Genomic DNA, 19,699 nt, shown 5'->3' with positions numbered 1-19,699 from the left:
AGTCATGGGACAAATGACCCCTAAGAATCCTCTCATTCTGCCTACAGTTCTCCTCAGCTTGGCATCCAGGCTGTCTCCCCGCCGCTCCCCCCACGCCCTCCACACGCTTCGCCCCAGGGATCTGGCTGGTCTTCCAGGGCTCCCCACTCGACTCCCAAAGAAGCGCCCAACTCAGCTGCTCGGTTATAAAGAATGCCGCTTCTTCTCTTTGCAATTGGCTGCCCAGAACTCCGCCCTCCTCAGTAGTTCGCCTATGGCGGAGCTGGAGCGCGGCAGCTCCCGCCCACTCTGGTGATTGGCACAGGACCTGGCTCGTCCCCGCCCCCGCTTGACTGACGGCTGGGCTGCGGCGCCGCCTCAGTCCTCGGGCGCTCGCCGGCGGGGTTGGCTGGGACCGTTAGCTCGCCAGGCTGGCAGGCTCCGGGCCGCTGCTCCGCGGGCGGCCGGGATGGAGACGATGCGAGCGCAGCGGCTGCAGCCGGGAGTGGGCGCCGGCGGCCGGGGCACGCTGCGAGCGCTTCGGCCCGGGGTAACTGGGGCCGCGGCGGCCGCCGCCACACCCCCCGCAGGCCCCCCGCCCGCCCCGCCGCCCCCCGCCCCGCCCCCGCCGCCCCTGCTCCTGTCGGGGGCCCCTGGGCTGCCGCTGCCCCCCGGCGCCGCCGGCAGCCCAGCCGTGCTGCGGGAGGCCGTGGAGGCGGTGGTCAGGAGCTTCGCCAAGCACACGCAGGGCTATGGCCGAGGTGAGTCTGCGGGTCTGGCCTCCTACGGGACGCCCTCTGGGAAGGAGCCTTGCTCCCATAGTCCTCCGGATCGCTTTTCCTGGCGCAGAGCCCGCACATGCATTTCCTTTTGGGGAGTTTCCTTCTGAGCTACGCGCACACACATACAGAGGCACAGCTCATACACACCTCTCACCTCCTCCCCTTTATTGAGTTACTACTATATTCTCCAAGGACTCCTTTTTACAAACACAGCCATCTTTTCTTCCCAACCTCTTCTCCTTCAGAAATGGAATTCTTCCTGTAGCTTAATACCTTCACATCCCTTTGCCTTTGAGGACCAGTCCCCATTGTGTAGGGTCCTATCCTTTATCTCAGACCCAAGATATTTCTCATCCAGACCCTTTCCTCTGATCTCCACAACTCCTGGGCTCCTCCATTAATTTACTCCACCTCCTTAACCTTTTTTGTTTAATTTTTTTTAAGTGATCTCTACACCCAGCGTGGGGCTCGAATTTATAACCCTGGAATCTAGAGTCGCATGCTCCACCAACTGAGCCAGTCAGGTGCCCCTCCATCTCCTTAATCTTGACCTTTGAATTCTTTTCTTACTTATTCTCACTCTGAAATTTCCAATGCAACTTCAGACATGCTGGGGTATTAGGTGGTGCCTTCACAAATCACTTATAATTGTGCTTTTAAAGGTGGAACTATACTATTGAGCCCAAACCAGCTTCCTGTGACTTAGTACCTCACTTTGGTGACTCTTAGTATGGAGCCTCACAACTCTGGTCTCTGTCTGTCTGTCTGGCTCTGTTTTCTTGGCCCTTGCCCAGGAACTGAGGATAAATCTGAGGCCTTGGCTCTCTCAATGTTAAATTCTGTGGAAATGAGCCAGGCAGAAACCTATTTCCATTAAAAATCTTCTTCTTACACATGCCTAATTTCTGGGGTTTCTGAGAAGGGGAATGTGAGGATTTTCTTTGTTGTTTTTGTTTAATCAGTGTAGAATTTCCTGAGTTTGAGCTCCAGATTTATAGTGTAACAAGACACAATATAGTCAGGGGTGTGGGATACAGAATTTAGGTCTGGAATTCCTGAGACATCACTTCTTTCTGCCTGGTTAAATCTTGCCTGACCTGGAAGTGACTACATCTCTAACCTTCTAGTTGGACAATAATACAGAGAAAGGTTGTAGGGCTTTCTCTATGGACAGTAGTGACTTTTTTTTTTCTTCCTGTGAAAGTGTAATGAAAAGAGCATATGTGGGTTTTGGAGTCAGACAAGCATGGATTGAATCCCAAATTAAATCTCTGTCACTTGCCTGCTGTGTTTTTGGGGAAGTGACTTAACTTCACCATGCTTCAGTTTCCCCAAGGGTTTTGAGGGGGATTAAATGAGATATTGCACCTAGCACATAATAGGTACCTTAAAAAATGATGAATACTACCTCAAATTTATTGGTTCATATTTCCTTGGAAAGAACATGTCTCATTCTCATTTTCTCTCATTCTTAGACCCAGACAGTGTAAACGCAAAGATTCCAAGGAAAACAGATTTTTAGCTCCACGTGTTATATGTGCCCAACGATACGTTTACCATCAGATTCCTTTTGTTCTTCAACATTTTGAACTCCTGCCATGGGGCTGGCAATCTGCTAAGTGCTGGGAATGTAAACGCACATTCAGAAATGTGTGTTCTGAAATTCATCATGGGGAAATATAATTACTTGTCTCATTTAATTCCTAGATTTAACAAGGTTTTGTGATGGAACTGTCATCAGCTATTGTCCTGCTGCTTCCAGTCTTTTTAAAATTGAGATCAATGGAAGGTCTTTGCCTTTGAGCATAGGAGCAGTTCCTTAAGTCTGAACCCTTCCTCTTGGAAACTTACAGGTGTTTATTAGAATTATATAAGAGTGTACCCTTTTTCTTGTCTGTGTTACCTAGAGAGCCTCTGGTTTGGCATCCAAACTGAGTGTCCTGTAAAAACTTTTTCATTTCCTTAGACAGGATGAAGGAGCAAGGGGATTTTACTGACAAAGAGCAATCACCCTGGCTCCAGACTCTGTGACAATTCCTTCCTCCAACCTCCCTAGCTCCCACCACACTCCTCATTATTCCTGAGTTTCTCATTTCCAGTGTGGATGTCCAGCCAGTACTTTGGGAGAGTTTGGCAGATAGTTCAGCTTCAGGCAAGCAGAATCTCTGCCGATTTGGCTCAGAAGTCCTTCACCACATGGAATCACTTATTCTGCTTCGATTAATAGGCAAAACTACCATTGGCATGTGCCCACATATCCTTGTGACTGATGACATGGTATTTGGGGGCTGGCTCTATTCCCCCAGAATATAATTTACTTTGATCTTTGCCTAGACCTTTATCTGATACAGCAATGCTTTACTGTGTCATCTTCAATTCACATTCTTTACCTTCCTTCTGACTGCTCTAAATTCACCTTTTCCACCTTTAGGTTTACCTGTACCCATGTAGGACCTCAGCATTTATTTAAAAACACAAAAAGAAAACTCTTCTGCTATTTCACCTGTTTGTCCTATATCTCCCCCCACACACACACACACACCAAGCTCCACGTAAGATACACACATAACTCAGTATGCTGTAGGATCTTAATCAGCTTGTGGTGCATAGGGTTTGCAATCAGAGAACCTCATCCTGTCAAACAGTGGCTGTGTGATTTTGAATAAACTGCTTAATCTCTCTAGGCCCCACCTGCTTCATTCATTCGACAAATATTTATTGATCACCAGATACTATGGCGAACAAGACATTCAGTCCCCATCTACATGGAGCTCACAGTCCCTTCACAAGTATGTGTGAGGATTAATGGTGCAATAAGGCAGGATAGGGCAATAGAAAAAGGGTCAGCTTTGAAACAAACATTGGTTCTAAATCCTGGGTCTACCACTGTGGCCTGTGCCATAACTTGTTTACTTTTTTTTTTTTAAGATTTTGTTGCTAAATAATCTTTCCACCCAACATCAGACTCAAACTGACAATCCTGAGATCACAAGTTGCACACCCTGATGGCTGAGTCAGCCAGGTGCCTTAACTTGTTCACTTTTTTAAAAAATGTCTATTAGAAACTTACCTTGATAGTTTTGTGTGGATTAAATGAGAAAACGAGTGTAAGCCTCACAGCACATAGTACTACTCAGTGAGTAGTTGCTGTTATTATGCATTTGGAAACCCTTGGAGAACTGCAGATGCTAGGTATTCATCACATTCCATTTCCTTTGTCCCTTTTAACACATGGCCTGTGGTCCCTTTCTAATATTTGACAGCTGACAATCTCTAACACTGGCATGATTGACTGATCAAGTCTCTTTCCTTGGTCTGGAGCTTCTGCCCTGCGCTCCTTAAATGTGTAGTTTTTGAATTACTGCTCTCTCTTTATATCACAGTATGTTGACATGCTTGGAAGTGCTGCCCGGCTACTCCACCAGGTTGAACAAATGAAACTTGTGTGGTATTTTCTGTTTAGTTGTTGTTCCTTTTTCCTCGGAATCACAGACAGCTTCTTTGTCTACAAGTGACTGTGGAGTTAAATTGGTAGTCTGAATATTTCCAATTTTTGGAATATTGGATTAGATTCTGTAGTAGTTTCCTGCAGCTACTCTAACAAATTATTGCAAATTTGGGGGCTAACCACAACAGAAATTGATTCTCTCACAGTTCTGGAGGCCAGAAGTCCACAGTCAGTATCACTGGGCCAAAATCAAGGTGTTAACAGGTCTGTGCCCCCTCCAGAAGCTCTAGGGGAAAATTTGTGTCCTTGCCTCTCCCAGCTTCTGGAGGCTGCCAGTATTCCTTGACTGGTGACTGCATCACTTTGATCTTTGCCTCATGTTCACACTGTCCTCTCCTCTTCTGTGCTTTATCAGTTCCCCTTCGTAAGGACCCCTGGGATTGCAGTTAGTCCCTACCCGGATACTCCAGGATAATCACCCCATCTCAGAATCCTTAATCACATCTGCCAAGTTTTTGCCACCTAAGGTAACCTTCACAGGTTTTAAGGATTAGGGCATGGACATCTTAGCAGGGGGCATTTTTCAACCTCCTATAGTCCTCGCCCAAAGTCACTGTCATTTTGCAATTCCTCCCTTCCAATGAGTCTATGCACTGGGCCATCCTGTTTCCCCAAGTTGGAAACAAGAAATGTCAGATGGAATATTGTTAACCAGCTTCCCTGTCTTCATAATAATGTGAATTAAGCAGGGCCAGCCTATTCTCGCTATCTTATTTGATCACGGAGAACCTTCCCATTCATCTATCAGTTTGCATTAGCTATTTATCCGTGCTCCCTCACCACAAAATTGTATTTATTTTTATGACAATTTTTTAAAGATTTAATTTATTCATGAGAGACACAGAGAGTGGCAGAGACACAGGCAGAGGGAGAAGCAGACTCCCGGCAGGAAGCCCGATGCAGGACTTTATCCCAGGACTCCCAGATCACACCATGAGCCGAAGGTAGACGCTCAACCACTGAGCCACCCAGGCATCCCTATGACATAAAGTTTTTTTTATTTTAATTTCAGGTGTTGTTTTTTTTAATGATTTATTTATTTATTAGAGCATGTGCATGGGAAGGGGCAGGGCAGAGGGAGAGAGAATCTCAGGCAGACTCCCTGCTGAGCTCAGAGCCCTATGTGGGGGACGCAAGGGGCTGGATCCTAGGACCTTGAGATCATGATATGAACTGAAATTGAGAGCCTGCTGCCTAATGGACTGAGCTACCCAGGTTCCCCTAATGTGTTGTTTTAATGATTTCATTGTATGGTAGATAGATTCATCTGTATCTCTCATCGCACTTCGACATTTGTATTTTATCTCCTAAGGACCCAAACCAGAATTATTCTTTTTTGTTATTGTTCAACATCATGGGGCAAGCATTTAAATATTCCTTGGAACCTTGGTCTTGCTTGTCTTTTACCCCAGCATCTTCCAGTTACTACTAAAAAGCAATTGTAGCTGTCACATGTGTATGTCTTAATCACTGCCAGCCCCCTCCCACCTCACAGTTCTTCAGCCATCCTCATGTAAACCACTAGGTGCATGGTTCCTCCCTGAAAATCTGATAAAACTATGGGCACCTCCCCTATAGTCTACACACATGTACTATTTCACTGTGCATTTTAGGGGACTTGTGATCTCCCATGAAGCTCAGTCATGGACCTGATCCTGGATGCTGGGTTAAGATCCCCAAATTGGAAAGAACATTGGCATCAGGATGTCTACATTCAATCCCTGGCTCTGCCATAGCATGTGACCACAAGCAGGTCATTTCCCCTTTTGTGACCTGTGTTGGACTATATGATCTCCAAAATACCTGTCACCTCTAAAAACCAATGAGTCTGTGAACAGTTTCAAACGTGGATCACAATTTATTGCTTTTCTCCTGATCATTCTGCACAATTTTCAATTTTGTCCATTTCTAAAACAAGACTCCCTATTTCCTTTGGGCTTGAGTAATCATTAAAAAATAGTCCTGTACTGTGTGCCAAGAGAGATTTAACTGGATGTAGACTGGATACATGCTTTTTAATAGGACCTTTCCAGTTACAATGGTTTCCTCCCCTTTCTCTTTATTTCAATATTCTCCCTTGTTTGCATGTCAGGAAAGCTGTCACCCAGCGCATTGTGCTAAATTGTCTCAGAGAGGGAACTGGGGCTGAAAAGATCTCAATGGAAAGAACAAAGATAGCTAAGCTTTCTGGGCAGCAGTGACCTTTGAAGAGCCCCTGCCAAAACTAAGGGTGGGAAAGACAGAGTTTCCTTTTCATGCTGCCTTTTAATGGAAGAATGAACATTGTAAAAAGTCAGTTAAATATAGGGTTTTAGGAAAGAGCTTGTGTGGCATCCAAGCTCCAGCTGGTACATGGAGTGCTTGCTTCAGTTGCAGAGCAGGTGAGATAACAGTTATTGGCCACTAGATTTTGAATGCCTCGCTAGCTGGCAATGTGTATTATTCATCTTTGCATCTCTAATGCTTAGAATAGAGCTATGTACATATTATGTGCTCACATTTCTGCTTAATGTGTGTGTAGCAGCCATACAAATGTGCTGTTCAAGTCTCCTGCTGCAGGGGCATAACTGCCTGACAGCCTTAAGCTGCCATCCCCTCTGTGTCCATCACCACATTGCACTGAAGCCACACATCGTGCAAGCTGCCCCAAGCCAGTGACTGAGCCCAGCATGGGCGCTAACTCAGGCACATCCTGATGTGGATTTCCTTTGGCTTGTAGACTTCCTACTGGCCTGGCCAAACCTTTCTTGGAACTGCACTGCTGACGGAGATTCTCACATGCAGATCTCCTTCCTTCCCACACACCCTTTCTACAGTTGTCAGACCTTTAGCATGGTCTGAAGCCTCTCCCTTCTCCTACTTCCTCCCCAATAAATCTGCTTGTGTATCCAATCTTGATATCTTCTCCTTGGCAGACCTAAACTAACACAATATAAAAGAATGAATGAGTCCTCATAACTAAGAGTAGAGAGTGTCATGTTGAAGGATATTGGAGAATGCATGTGATCATTTATTATTGTGAGTCCTTTATTAAAGCCACTTGAAGGATGCCTGAGTGGCTCAGTGGTTGAGCATTTGCCCGTGGCTTAGGTCGTGATCCCCAGGGTCCTGGGATCAAGTCCCACATCAGGCTCACTGCAGGGAGCCTGCTTCTCCCTCTGCCTATGTCTGTCTCTCTCTCTCTCTCTCTCTCTCTCTCTCTCTCTGTCTCTCATGAGTAAATAAAATCTTAAAAAAATAAAAATAAAAAGTCACTTGAGGGATCCCTGGGTGGCGCAGCGGTTTAGCGCCTGCCTTTGGCCCAGGGCGCGATCCTGGAGACCCGGGATCGAATCCCACGTCGGGCTCCCGGTGCATGGAGCCTGCTTCTCCCTCTGCCTGTGTCTCTGCCTCTCTCTCTCTCTCTCTGTGACTATCATAAATAAATTTAAAAAAAAAAAAGTCACTTGAAATATTGGGAACCCTGCAGTCAAAGTGATCCTTTCCAAAAGAAAACTGATTTCATCCTCCTGTCTTAAACCCTTCAATGGCTTCTCACTGCTCTTAAGATAAATCCAGTACTCTGATGTGGCCTGCAAGGTCCACTTGGTCTCATCCCTGCTAACTTTTGCAATCTAATCTTGTATACTTTCCCTCACTCTCTCTTTTCAAGCCATACTGGTCCCTTTTATTTGCCATCTTCTCTGCTGCTACAGAGCCTTTCTATAGGTTGTTCCTTCTGTTCAGATCCCTATTCTCTCACCTTTTTGCCTAGTGAATTTGTGCTCATATCTGTATTTATATATCACTTTGTCGGGATAGCTGTCTTTGACCTTCTTAACGAGGTCAGATGCCCCTATCACATTTCCTATCATTTACCAAACTCCTTTATAGCGCTTTTTCATTTGCTCGAGGTCCTCTGGTTAATCTCTCTCTCTCCCTCTTTAGGCTGTAAACTGCATAAGGAAAAGGAACAGTGTATGGTTTTGCTCGCTCTTATGGCCCAACATCCAACACATAGTCTAGCACAGAGTAGGTACTCAATACATATTTGTGCAATGATTGAGCCAAGTATTGGGGGACAAGGGGACTATTCTGGAATACAGTGTTTTGAGTCTGGGGTTTGATTTTATCCTAATATGTTAGCCGGTTACTGTTTGACAAATGGTGGCAGAAGTCAAGAGACTTCTGGGTCAGAGACAAAGGACTTTTTATTCATAATACAGCAGGTAGCATAAGCATCAGATTTGTTTGCATCAGTTTCCCTTGCCTCCTAAGTCTGATGTGAAGGGCTCAGGTCCATGCTTGCATAGGCCATAGGTTGCATTACAGAAGAGGAATGCTGAGCTTTCTGCCATTTTCTAACAAGCAGAGAGCAGGCTTGTTCTTTGTCCTAGAGAGAGACATTATCTCATCCCTCAGGTTTCTTGCTGCAAACAATCATGATAAATGACCCAAGTAAAGAGCAGCCAAGTCCTTCAAACCCTGGCATACCTAGCAAGATGGAAAAGGAGCACAAAAGACCTGTGAAGGAGTGTCTCTCAATATACAGTTCCTCCCAAAATTTCTTTTACCTAGAGAACTCCTCAGAAGACAAATTTATGCACACATACACAGACACACACAGTCTAGTGTGTACATATACATAATATTCCAGGATAGAAAAGGACTCTGGCTATAGGTTTGCTCACCTGAAGCATAGACTTGACGATGGCTACAAGGGCCATTGTCACATTTCTGTGAGTGGCAGGATTGCACAAAGTTTAGGAACATTGACTCTGGAACCAGGATAGCCTAAGTTTGAATTCTTACTCTGCTACTTTCTAGCTGTTACATCCTTGGGCAAGGTGTTTAACTTCCCTATGTCTCATTTTCACTCATCTGTAAAATGGGGATAATGAAAGTACCTGCCTCATAAGGCTTTTGTGATTAAATAGGTGAAGCCCTGATAGCTGTGCATGACACACAGGAAATGTTCAGTAAATGCACTTCTTATTGTGCTGGAAATTATTATTCTAGGTCACCTGACCAATTGTGGAATGATCAACTTGCACTTCATGAAGCAGGGATAATGGTCTGCTAACCTGGAAACTCTGCCTCCAGTATTCAAGTTACTCAGCTTTGGTGTTCAGGACTAATCAAAATGTGAACCAGAGAGATGGAGAAGGAGGCCAGGCATATTCTGGTCTTGCTATGCAAACCTCTTAATCACAGTCTAGGTTTATTAATTTAAATGTATTTAAAATGGTGTTAGGAAACTAAGGCAGGTTAGATTCTTAATGGAGGTACAGGTTGCAGATACCGTACTGAAGCACAGAACCACTTTGGATATGTTTTCACTGCTGAATTTAACTGCTTCTCTATTTGTAGTGAATGTGGTGGAGGCACTTCAGGAATTCTGGCAGATGAAGCAGTCCCGTGGGGCAGACTTGAAGAATGGGGCTCTGGTGGTTTATGAGATGGTTCCCTCCAACAGCCCTCCTTATGTCTGTTACGTCACTCTGCCTGGGGGAAGCTGCTTTGGGAGTTTCCAGGTAAGAGTTCCAAGGTGGCAGTAGCAAAGATAAATGCTTAGCTGCTAGTAGTGGTTCTCTCCATCACTTTGGCCATTAAATCTCTGTCTGAAATCACATATTTGAGGGCCTGAACCCATTCTGGGAAGATCATTCTGGTAAGCATCTGAGGTTCATTTAGAACCTCAGTAGCCTTTCTTTAGCCTGTAAAAACTCACATCCACTTTGAATTGGAGTGATGATGAATATGCCCTTACTCAGTGTGTCAGACTACCAGCACCTACCCCATGTTCTAATCTGTCCAACTTCCTGCCATTTCTTTTGAGAACACAGAATAATATTCCCTACCCCCAGGACTTTTTCATAAGCAATTACTAAAGAAAGTAGTGTTTGAGTTCTTTAAGAGGTCAAAGAGGAAGAACTATGTATGGTGAAAATAGTGCTCATCTGAGTTAGAAGATCCAAATTCCCATTCCCCTCACTGCCAGCAGGGCAAGTCAGATAAATTCCCTGGGCCTCAGTTTCCCCATCTATAGCATGAAGGAGATAGGTTAGTTTATTCCTAAAGTCTTTCCAGTGCTAACATTCTACAATTATTTGAAAGAACTGTGATGTATGAAGAGTGGTTGCTATTATAGAGTAATAAGAAATTTGACTAGTGGACTTTGTCAGCTTGGACCATGGCATACCGTGGCCAGGGCCAAAAAGTGCAGAAGGTGTTGTGCAGCCTATCAACCTCATCATTAGATACTTGCACAATAGATCCTGGATTCAGGTGTGGCTTTGTGAGCAAGTGAACATAGAGATAGAGGGGTGTATCATTGGTTTTGACGAGTACATGAGCCAGCCTCCTATTAGTTGATGCCGAAGAGATTCATTCTATTTTTTTTAATTTATTCATGAGAGACACACAGAGAGAGAGAGAGGCAGAGACACAGGCAGAGGGAGAAGCAGGCTCCATGCAGGGTGCTTGATGTGGGACTCGATCCTGGGTCTCCAGGATCATGCCCTAGGCTGAAGCCAGCGCTAAACCGGCTGCTAAACAGCGCTAAACAGCCACCCGGGCTGCCCGAAGAGATTCATTCTAAAACAAAGTCAGGAAAACAATGGGGTAGGATCATACTATAAGGAGATAATATTACCCTGCTCCAAAGTGTCTCCAACTAGAAACAATCAATGAAGTGAAGAATTCTTGAGAAGGCCATGTAGTTTGTTTTTTTAGATGTCCTTTGTTGGGAGTGCAGTTCTAAAATATTTGTTTGTATTGTTTTGATTACCTTTATGTTAGTCCCAGAGGACAGTAAATGCTGTGGGATTGTTTTTATTTAAAGAAATTGACTAGTGTGAATATTGTCATCAAAGATGGACTTTTTACATTCTCCATAGGAAGGTAGCCTGCTGAAATGTCAACTAGAGTCTGAACAGGAATTTAGAGAATAGACATTTTTTTCTCTTTTTATGGTTTGAATAACCCTTAGACAAAGTTATAACCCCTGCCATGTGCTTCCATAGCACCTTGAACTTCCCTTATCATATCACTTATTTTTTTAAGATTTTATTAAAAATAAATAAGATTTATTTAGAAGATTTTTTTTAAATTTATGATAGTCATACAGAGAGAGAGAGAGAGGCAGAGACACAGGCAGAGGGAGAAGCAGGCTCCACGCACCGGGAGCCTGACGTGGGATTCGATCCCGGGTCTCCAGGATCGCACCCTGGGCCAAAGGCAGGCGCCAAACCACTGTGCCACCCAGGGATCCCTATTTAGAAGATTTTATTTATTTATTCATGAGAGACACACACACAGAGAGAGGCAGAGACACGGGCAGAGGAAGAAGCAGGCTCCATGCAGGGAGCCTGACGTGGGACTCGATCCTGGGTCTCCAGGATCAGGCCCTGGGCTGAAGGCAGTACTAAACCGCTGAGCCACCCGGGCTGCCCCATAACACTTATTACAACATATCATAATTTATTATCTCACCTGATGGATTATGCTCCATGGAGGCAGAGATAGTGTGTGTCTTCTTTCTTGTTCAGTTTTAAATCCTTACTACCAACTCATCACCCAGCAAAGAGAAGGCACTTAAAAAATCCGTGGCATGAATGAGGGCCACTGTAGTTCAGTTCCTGCCTCACACACAGAAAAATCCTGAGGAGACTTCATTTCAAATATGGTAACTAAATTTTTTACCTCAGAACCCCAGCCATTTCAAGAAAATAAATATATGCCCAAGATGACTAATGTTTATACTTTCTCTTGTAGAGAATAAGATCTCTCCTCTCTTCTCTCACCATATCTTACTGTTGTGTAAGGGTTTGATAATTTTATGGTGATGTCCATAATTGGACCATTATAGTAATTTGATTTTTTCCCCCAAAGAATAGAATTATCTATCTTGGCCTCTTTTAGCTTGTACTTTTTTATACCCATTTTGGCAGGTGAAATTTCTCCTGCTGGTTTTCTTCATGGATGACTTTTCAGGAATAGCACCATACTGTAGAATAAGCAGCAGGCTAGTGAGTAGAGACAGACCAGCGAATAGAGAAATTAAAGATGATGACTTAGGGTTAATGCACCAAGCACCATATCTTGAGAGACCTGTTAGCTAAAGGAAATTGGGAGTTATTGATACTAAGGGTAGTTAATTAGCAAACATATCCTGATCTACTTTTTTTTTTTTAAGATTTTATTTATTTATCCATGACAGAGAGAGAGAGAGGCAGAGACATAGGCAGACGGAGAAGAAGCAGGCTCTATGCAGGGAGCCCAATGCAGGACTCCAGCCTGGGACTCTGGGATCACACCCTGAGCAGAAGGCAGATGCTCAACCACTGAGCCACCCAGGCATCCCCTGATCTACTTTTAAAAACTGTAACATTCATTTCTTCCTTTCCTGTAAATCCTAATCATAAATGACAGAGGGCACAGAGGCCTTTGAGGCCGCCAGTGATGATGAATTATAAAGGAATGCTATGGTGTCTGGGGATTTGAGGTTGAAGGATTTAATACTTCTGAAAATCAGACTTGTTCTATGATACCTATGTTGGATTCAATGTAAAAAACATGAGTTAACTTTTAGTTTTACTTGCTTTGTTCAAGCAGCTTTCCTTCCCCTTCCTACCTCTCTCTTCCTTGCTTCTAATGGGGGAAAAAGACTATAAATTCGTTCTTCAGACCTTGGACTTTGTTCAGGGATAGGTCATTGACTCACTGAATTATTGGGGGAACTGCCTGCTCGAAGCTAAAAGTGAAGCCCAACAATCCCAGATGGGTGCTTCTCGTGGAGAGTAGAGGTCTCTTCTGCAGAAGCAACCTAGACACAGATTTGTTCTACTCTTAGGCTATCTAGAGGGATGAAAACAAATCTTGCCTATGCACAGAACAGGAGAACAAGATGCAGATTTTGAACAGGCTGGTCAGAATCTGGCTTTTGAGTAATTAATTCTGTCTACAGTTTAAACTGTGGTATTTTTTTTTATATCCAGTGATTATAATGCTGACTTCAGCAGCCTTCTTCATTCTGGATTCAATTTGGTATGAGCTATCGCCGTCTCCAGTTCCTTAATGACTTCAGGATGTTGAATGAAAATTATGTTTCCAAATGCTTCAACCATTTTACAATACAAACTTTGGAGGGTGTGCTGAACAAACTGATTTATCCAATGACTGTCCAAGTGCCTTCTAGCCCAGTGTTTCACTCCCAGCGTTCTTTCCCCTTTCTCGGACACACAGACATATGTATTTTCTCTCTCTGCCCTGCCTAGTTTTGCCCCACAAAAGCTGAGGCCCGGAGGAGTGCTGCAAAGATTGCACTGATGAACTCTGTGTTTAATGAACATCCTTCCCGAAGAATCACTGATGAGTTCATTGAGAAGAGTGTCTCTGAGGCCCTGGCATCTTTCAATGTAAGTTACTGGGAGTTGAAAGAAAAGAGAATGGGGTTTGGAAGAACTGGCTGGTTGGGAAGTCTTGTAAATCACTGGGAAACAGAGCAGGAGTTCTTGTTTTCTTTCCTGTGTGTACCCCTTTCTGTTTATTCTATGGCGATGTTGTGTTTTACATGCTTCCTATGTCTCAGTCACTGATTCTATGTGTATGTTTATGTTTTTGTTGATATTTTGCCTCCTTCATTGTGTCTCTTTGGGATCTAGAAACCTTTGATTCAAGATTTTTGGAATTTTAGAAATAAATCCAAAATAAAAATGGATCTTAAATTCTGCTTTTCCCAATTTTGGTTTTAAGAACTTACTCTCTTCTGGGACACCTGGGTGGCTGCTCAACACCTCAGTAGTTGAGTGTCTGCTTTGGGTTCAGGGTGTGATCCCGGAACCCTGGATCGAATGCCCCATCAGGCTCTCTGTGGGGAGCCTGCTTCTCCCTCTGCCTGTGTCTCTGACTCTCTCTCTGTGGCTCTCATGAATGAATTAATTAATTAATGAATAAATCTTTTAAAAATAAATAAAACCTTTTAAGAATATAATAAGATGCATTTGCCCAGTTTTCCTTTAGGCTAGTCCAATTCTATATACTGAACTCATTTTGTTATTTTGGCTAAATCAAGACTCTTTTCTATGTCCAATGTTCCCTCTTTGTAAGATAGGAAAAATTAGATTGACCTCTGTCTCCTGAGTTAATATGTGTGATGACTCTGGAGTCTTCTAGGTCTATGCTGACCAGCAGAATAGCCACCAGCCACATGTAGCTATTAACACTTCATATGTGGCTAGTATGAATTGAGATGTACTGTAAGCATGAAAGAGACATCAGATTTTGAAACCCTAAGTATAAGAATGTAAAATATTTCATTAAAAACGTTTATGCTAACTATAGTCAAAATAATATTTTGAATATATTAGCTTAAATAAAACATGCTACTAAAATTAGTTTTACCTGTATAATGTGGCAACTAGGAAATGTTATTTTTTAAAGATTTTTTTATCTCAGAGAGAGAGAGCTTGCACTGTGCACAGGGTGGGTGGGCAGGAGAGAGAGAGAAACCCAAGCACACTCTATGCTGAGTACAGAGCCCTACACGGCTGGACCCCACAACCCTGAGATCATGACCCAAGCCTAAACCAAAAGTCAGATGCCACCCAGACATCCACGGCATTTTTAATTAGGTTGGGGGTTTGCATTATATTTACTGGATAGTGCTGCTTGAGGTTATAATACCAATTGGAAATCTATTTGTCTTTTCCTTTCCTCTGTTACAGGGCAACAGGGAGGAAGCTGACAACCCAAATACAGGGATTGGTGCCTTCCGATTCATGTTGGAATCCAATAAGGGCAAGTCAATGTTGGAGTTCCAGGTACTATTCCAGTACTTCTCTGGCTCTAATAACATGGATCAACATATACAACTATATATATATATATATATATATATATATATATATACACACACATACACACAACTATACATATATATATGTATGTACTATATATGTATACATATGTATATGTATATATTATACATATACAACTATATATATATATAGTTTCATTTGAAAACATCGCCTGCTATAAATATATATATGTATATATATTTATATGTGTCCTATTTTTTTTATGTGTCCTATTTTTTAAAATGTAAGTACCTTCCATTCCCAAAGGGCATATCAGAGTTGGTATGAGGTACTCACATAAATACATTTTGTAAAAAGTTCCCCATGTAATTCTGATGCAACCTCTCAATATAAAATCACTGTCCTGACACTTCATATTTTCTTACCCCAGGAACTAATGACAGTCTTTCAACTGCTGCACTGGAATGGCAGCCTTAAGGCCATGAGGGAAAGACAGTGCTCTCGGCAGGTAAGAGATCCTATAGGTGAGAAGAGTCTGGCAGGAGGACTATGTTGAAGTGGCTGTTCTGTTAGAAATAAGCAGGCCTATAGTTACCAGTTTGTGAATACTGAAAGCCTCACTTAAAGTGCCCTCTTCATTCCTATCTTTCTTATTTAGATCTTAGCTGTGATTCTTTTGCCTGCCTTGCTTCACCCACCAGGAAGTTTCCCTTAACAATCTCCTTAGAGGGCAGTCCCGATGGCTCAGCAGTTTAGTGCTGCCTTCACCCCAGGGCCTGATCTTGGAGACCAGGGATCGAGTCCCACTGTCAGGCTCCCTGCATGGAGCCTGCTTCTCCCTCTGCCTCTGCCTCTGTCTCTGTCTCTGTCTCTCTCTCTCTCTCTCTCTCTCTGTCTGTCTCTCATGAATAAATAAATAAAATCTCTAAAAAAAAAAAAGAATCTCCTTAGAGGACTTAAGTGCTAACTTCACTTCACTTAGGGACACCAAGGCTAAGAGTTCCTAGTCCTGTTGGGTCAATGTGGTATGAACCCTGACCTTTTCAGTGATCTTCCTTTTCCTCTCCCCTTCCAGGAAGTGTTGGCTCATTATTCACACCGGGCTCTGGATGATGATATTCGCCACCAAATGGCATTGGACTGGGTGAGCCGGGAGCAAAGTGTGCCAGGGGCACTGTCTAGAGAGCTGGCCTCTACTGAGCGGGAGCTGGATGAAGCCCGGCTGGCAGGCAAGGAGCTGCGTTTCCACAAGGAGAAGAAAGATATTCTCTTGCTGGCTGCTGGGCAGTTGGGCAATATGCATTCTTCCAACTGCTAGGTGTCCACTCATATACTCCCCATCCTCTCTAGGCCTTTTTTTATAATGTCTTTTCTAAGACTTAGTTGATTTCTGTACATACTTCCTCAATTTTATACTTTTACATATATATATATTTTATACTTTAAAATATATATATATATGTATAAATATATATATATATATATATAAATTCTACACTCAGATTCCTATTTGCTGAGAGATCCCTTTTCTTCTAGTTTTTGGATGTAGTTTCATTTGAAACATTGCCACTCCACTTTGTAAGAAGAGCAGGCTGTCTTCAGAGTTTTGTTGGCTCTTAACACTCCTGGTAACTCTGTAGTCATTTCAGTAGCACAAGGTGATTGACAAAGTGTTCTTATCATATAACAGGGAGTTTGAATAAGGACTATGTGCCCCACACTCACCCTCATCCTGTTTTCTCATGGATTCCAAACAGGGTATGAGTATGAAGCTTTTGGCTTTGGTATCTTGATCTAAGCCTACTTGGTACTGAGTTGTTCTTCAGTAACTAGGTATTTCCTGTCCTAGACTCCCCACTACTATCTTACTCCTCCTCTGACTTCAAGTGGTACTTCATTTTGAGGCTTCCTTTATTATTTGGAAGGAAGTGGAAATTTGGTGTCTTATTGTTAAAATCATTCCTGAGGAACTTCCCAGAAAGAGGAGAGGAATTAGAAACACAGTCCATCGGTGTTTATCACCTAAATGCCTCTGGGGCATAGATACCATACCACGCTGGTAAACTAGCTTTCTTGATGTATTCCGTGCTCCAAAAGGGATCAGGGTTGAAGCTGCTGATCTTCCAACATTCCCTTTTCACTCCTCCTCCTGTGCTCACCCAGCTTAGTTGAGTCCAGTATTTAGACCTTCCTGCCTGCAGAGATTGGTAAAAGGGAAAACATATTTCCCTACTCTCTCTCCTCCCATCATTTTGCTCTTTGGAAACAGCTGTCCTGTTTGGTGAAGGCCATGTTCCTCTCTCTCTCCCTCAAAGTTGCTGCTGTTGCCACCTTAGATGTCCATAAATTCAGTTTTTTCTCTTTTCTCCATGTTGATTGCATGTTGAGAGCATGAGTCCATCAGGAAAATGAGCCTGGCATTATGGCACTTCCTAATTGGAACCTTGGGAGACTGCAGGAGGGCAAAGAGACTTGATGATCAACTATTTGTGTTTTTAAGACTCCCTCCCCCCACCCCCTCCTGGGTGAAATAGGAGATAAATGATCTTGAGTATAGCTAAAGCATTTCTCTTTGGGAGAAATTTTTCTAGGTCTCTCAAAGATGTATTTTCCCCTTGTTTCTATAATCTCCTTTATATTGTATGATAGTTCAGTGCACTTTCTAAAATGTGTTTGGGGAGTTTCATGTTTCTGCAATTGGACTTTTCATTTAATGATGATACACTTTGTTCTTAGAAATAGATTAGGAAATAGGCCACAATTTACTGTTTTGGACTAGATAGGGACAAAAATGAAAGTCTGCTTTTTTGCTTTTGAAATCATCTTGGTGACCAGCACATATGGGATCAGCAGTAAGGAGTCTAGCAACTGTTTTAGTGTTTGAAAGGGACCTCCTTGAATTCTCTAAGCCCCATGTCTGTATACCATGAAGCTCATATAGAGTTGGAGTAGAGGCTCCTACATTAATAGTAGGTATGTCTATTCTGCTTTTATTGATATTTATAATCCAGAAATCATAAACTCTCATTTCTCCTATGCTCCTTTCTCTGGGAAGAGTGAAGAGGTGTAAGTTATGGGAAGAACTTTTTCTTGCACCTCTTGGATTATTTTTCTCAAATAACAACCAGTAAGATCCCAAAGAACTTGAGAAAAATTGTTCCCTTATCTGTCCACTTTCATTGTTAAAGATTTTACTTACCATTTTAGTACTTCCTATGTATTTTATATGTATAATTTTATACAATTAAAAACAGATTTTTGTCTAGTGAGCCAGATTGATTCTTTCTTGAGACCTATATATCAGAGGAGCTCTAAAATGACCCTTTCTTTTACAAGTACACTAAAAGAATTTTGATTAGTGTTTTTTCGGGTAGTAGAAATAAGATTGTTCTGTTGGGGGAAGGCGTTCTGCCTCCCCTTCTCCAGATATTTCAGGAGCCTAGATTTTCTCACTGGTCCTTTCTTCTCAAGCTCTATGCATTTCCTTTTTTTTTTTTATCTTATTTTTATTTTATTTCATTTATTCATGAGATACACAGAGAGAGGCAGAGACACAAGCAGAGGGAGAAGCAAGCTCCCCGTGAGGAGCCCAATGCGGGACTCGATCCCAGGACCCCGGGATCACAACCTGAAGCTCTATGCATTTCCACTGGCAATCTTACCCACCATGGTGACTTCAACTCTATAATACATACCATTCTCAAATCTATTTCTTTCACTGTTTTGAGCTTTTACATCTATATTTCCACATGTTGGACATCACCACCTAAATGTATTAACACAAGCTCTTTGAACTCATATTCAAAATAAAAGCTATTTCATATATGCTCCTCTTTTTTCTCCCCAAATCTATTATTAGGACTTTTTAAAAGAATTTATTTATTTATGAGAGACACAGAGAGAGGCAGAGACATAGGCAGAGGGAGAAGCAGGCTCCTCTAGGGGAGCCCCATGGGGGACTCACACCCTTAGCCAAAGGCAGGTGCTTACCCACAGAGCCATCCAGGTGCCCCTGTTATTCAGATTCTTATCTACCCAACTATCTAAGTTAGAATCTTAGATCCATCCTCAACTTTTCCCTACCATGATCTAATCAGAAGGAAAAAAAAGATTTATTTCTTTGAAAGACAGAGAATATGAGCAAGGATGGAGCAAGGGGAGAACGAGAGGGAATCCTCAAGCAGACTCTGCTGAGCACAGAGCTGGATCCCAGGACCCTGAGATGGTGACCTGAGCCGGACACTTAACCAAATGAGCCACTTGGGTGCCCCTCCTATATAAACTTCTTAATCTGTCCTGTCCATATCCACTGCCTTAGTTCTCAATCATTTATCATCTCTGGACTGGACCACTGTAATAGCTTCCTAACTAGCTCTGTCTTCATTCTTAACATCCTCCACACTATCGTCAGACTTCTTTCTAAAATACTTGGTAGTGTACCACTATCATGCTTAAACCATCACTTAACTATTTTTGTCTTTAGCAGCATTCCCTAAAGTTTTATATGTGAACCCCTGGTATTATCTGAGACATTTTAGGTGGTAGATGGGCAAACATTTTTCATCTTCATTTATATTCTAATCTGAAACTGTAATAGAAAAAAAATACAGATTTTACCTTTATGGCAGTGA

The 19,699-nt window shown here is 42.8% G+C and overlaps 1 protein-coding gene and 1 pseudogene across 1 annotated transcript; both read left to right on the top strand.

The window, feature by feature from the left end:
* The first annotated feature begins 368 nt into the window (after positions 1-368).
* Positions 369-18,893, top strand: LIX1L (limb and CNS expressed 1 like). Its single transcript, XM_055312738.1, has 6 exons — positions 369-740; positions 9,619-9,782; positions 13,527-13,667; positions 14,976-15,071; positions 15,499-15,576; positions 16,144-18,893. The coding sequence occupies exons 1-6, from the start codon at positions 449-451 to the stop codon at positions 16,384-16,386; spliced, it is 1,014 nt and encodes a 337-aa protein (XP_055168713.1). The 5' UTR covers positions 369-448; the 3' UTR covers positions 16,387-18,893.
* On the top strand, positions 10,442-10,928 carry LOC129501547 (small nuclear ribonucleoprotein E-like; annotated as a pseudogene).
* Positions 18,894-19,699: the final 806 nt, after the last annotated feature.

Source organism: Nyctereutes procyonoides, unplaced genomic scaffold (assembly GCF_905146905.1).
Source record: "Nyctereutes procyonoides isolate TBG_1078 unplaced genomic scaffold, NYPRO_anot_genome, whole genome shotgun sequence".
Taxonomy (NCBI): Eukaryota; Metazoa; Chordata; class Mammalia; order Carnivora; family Canidae; genus Nyctereutes; species Nyctereutes procyonoides.
Note: the sequence above shows the minus strand (reverse complement) of the source record. Positions and strands in the feature narration are given on the sequence as shown.

Bases quoted from the DNA above. Each gene is read 5' to 3' on its own strand.
- LIX1L (XM_055312738.1), top strand. From the start codon at position 449: ATGGAGACGATGCGAGCGCAGCGGCTGCAGCCGGGAGTGGGCGCCGGC. The intron at 741-9,618 runs GTGAGTCTGCGG...CTCTATTTGTAG, and splicing joins CACGCAGGGCTATGGCCGAG to TGAATGTGGTGGAGGCACTT. The intron at 13,668-14,975 runs GTAAGTTACTGG...CCTCTGTTACAG, and splicing joins AGGCCCTGGCATCTTTCAAT to GGCAACAGGGAGGAAGCTGA.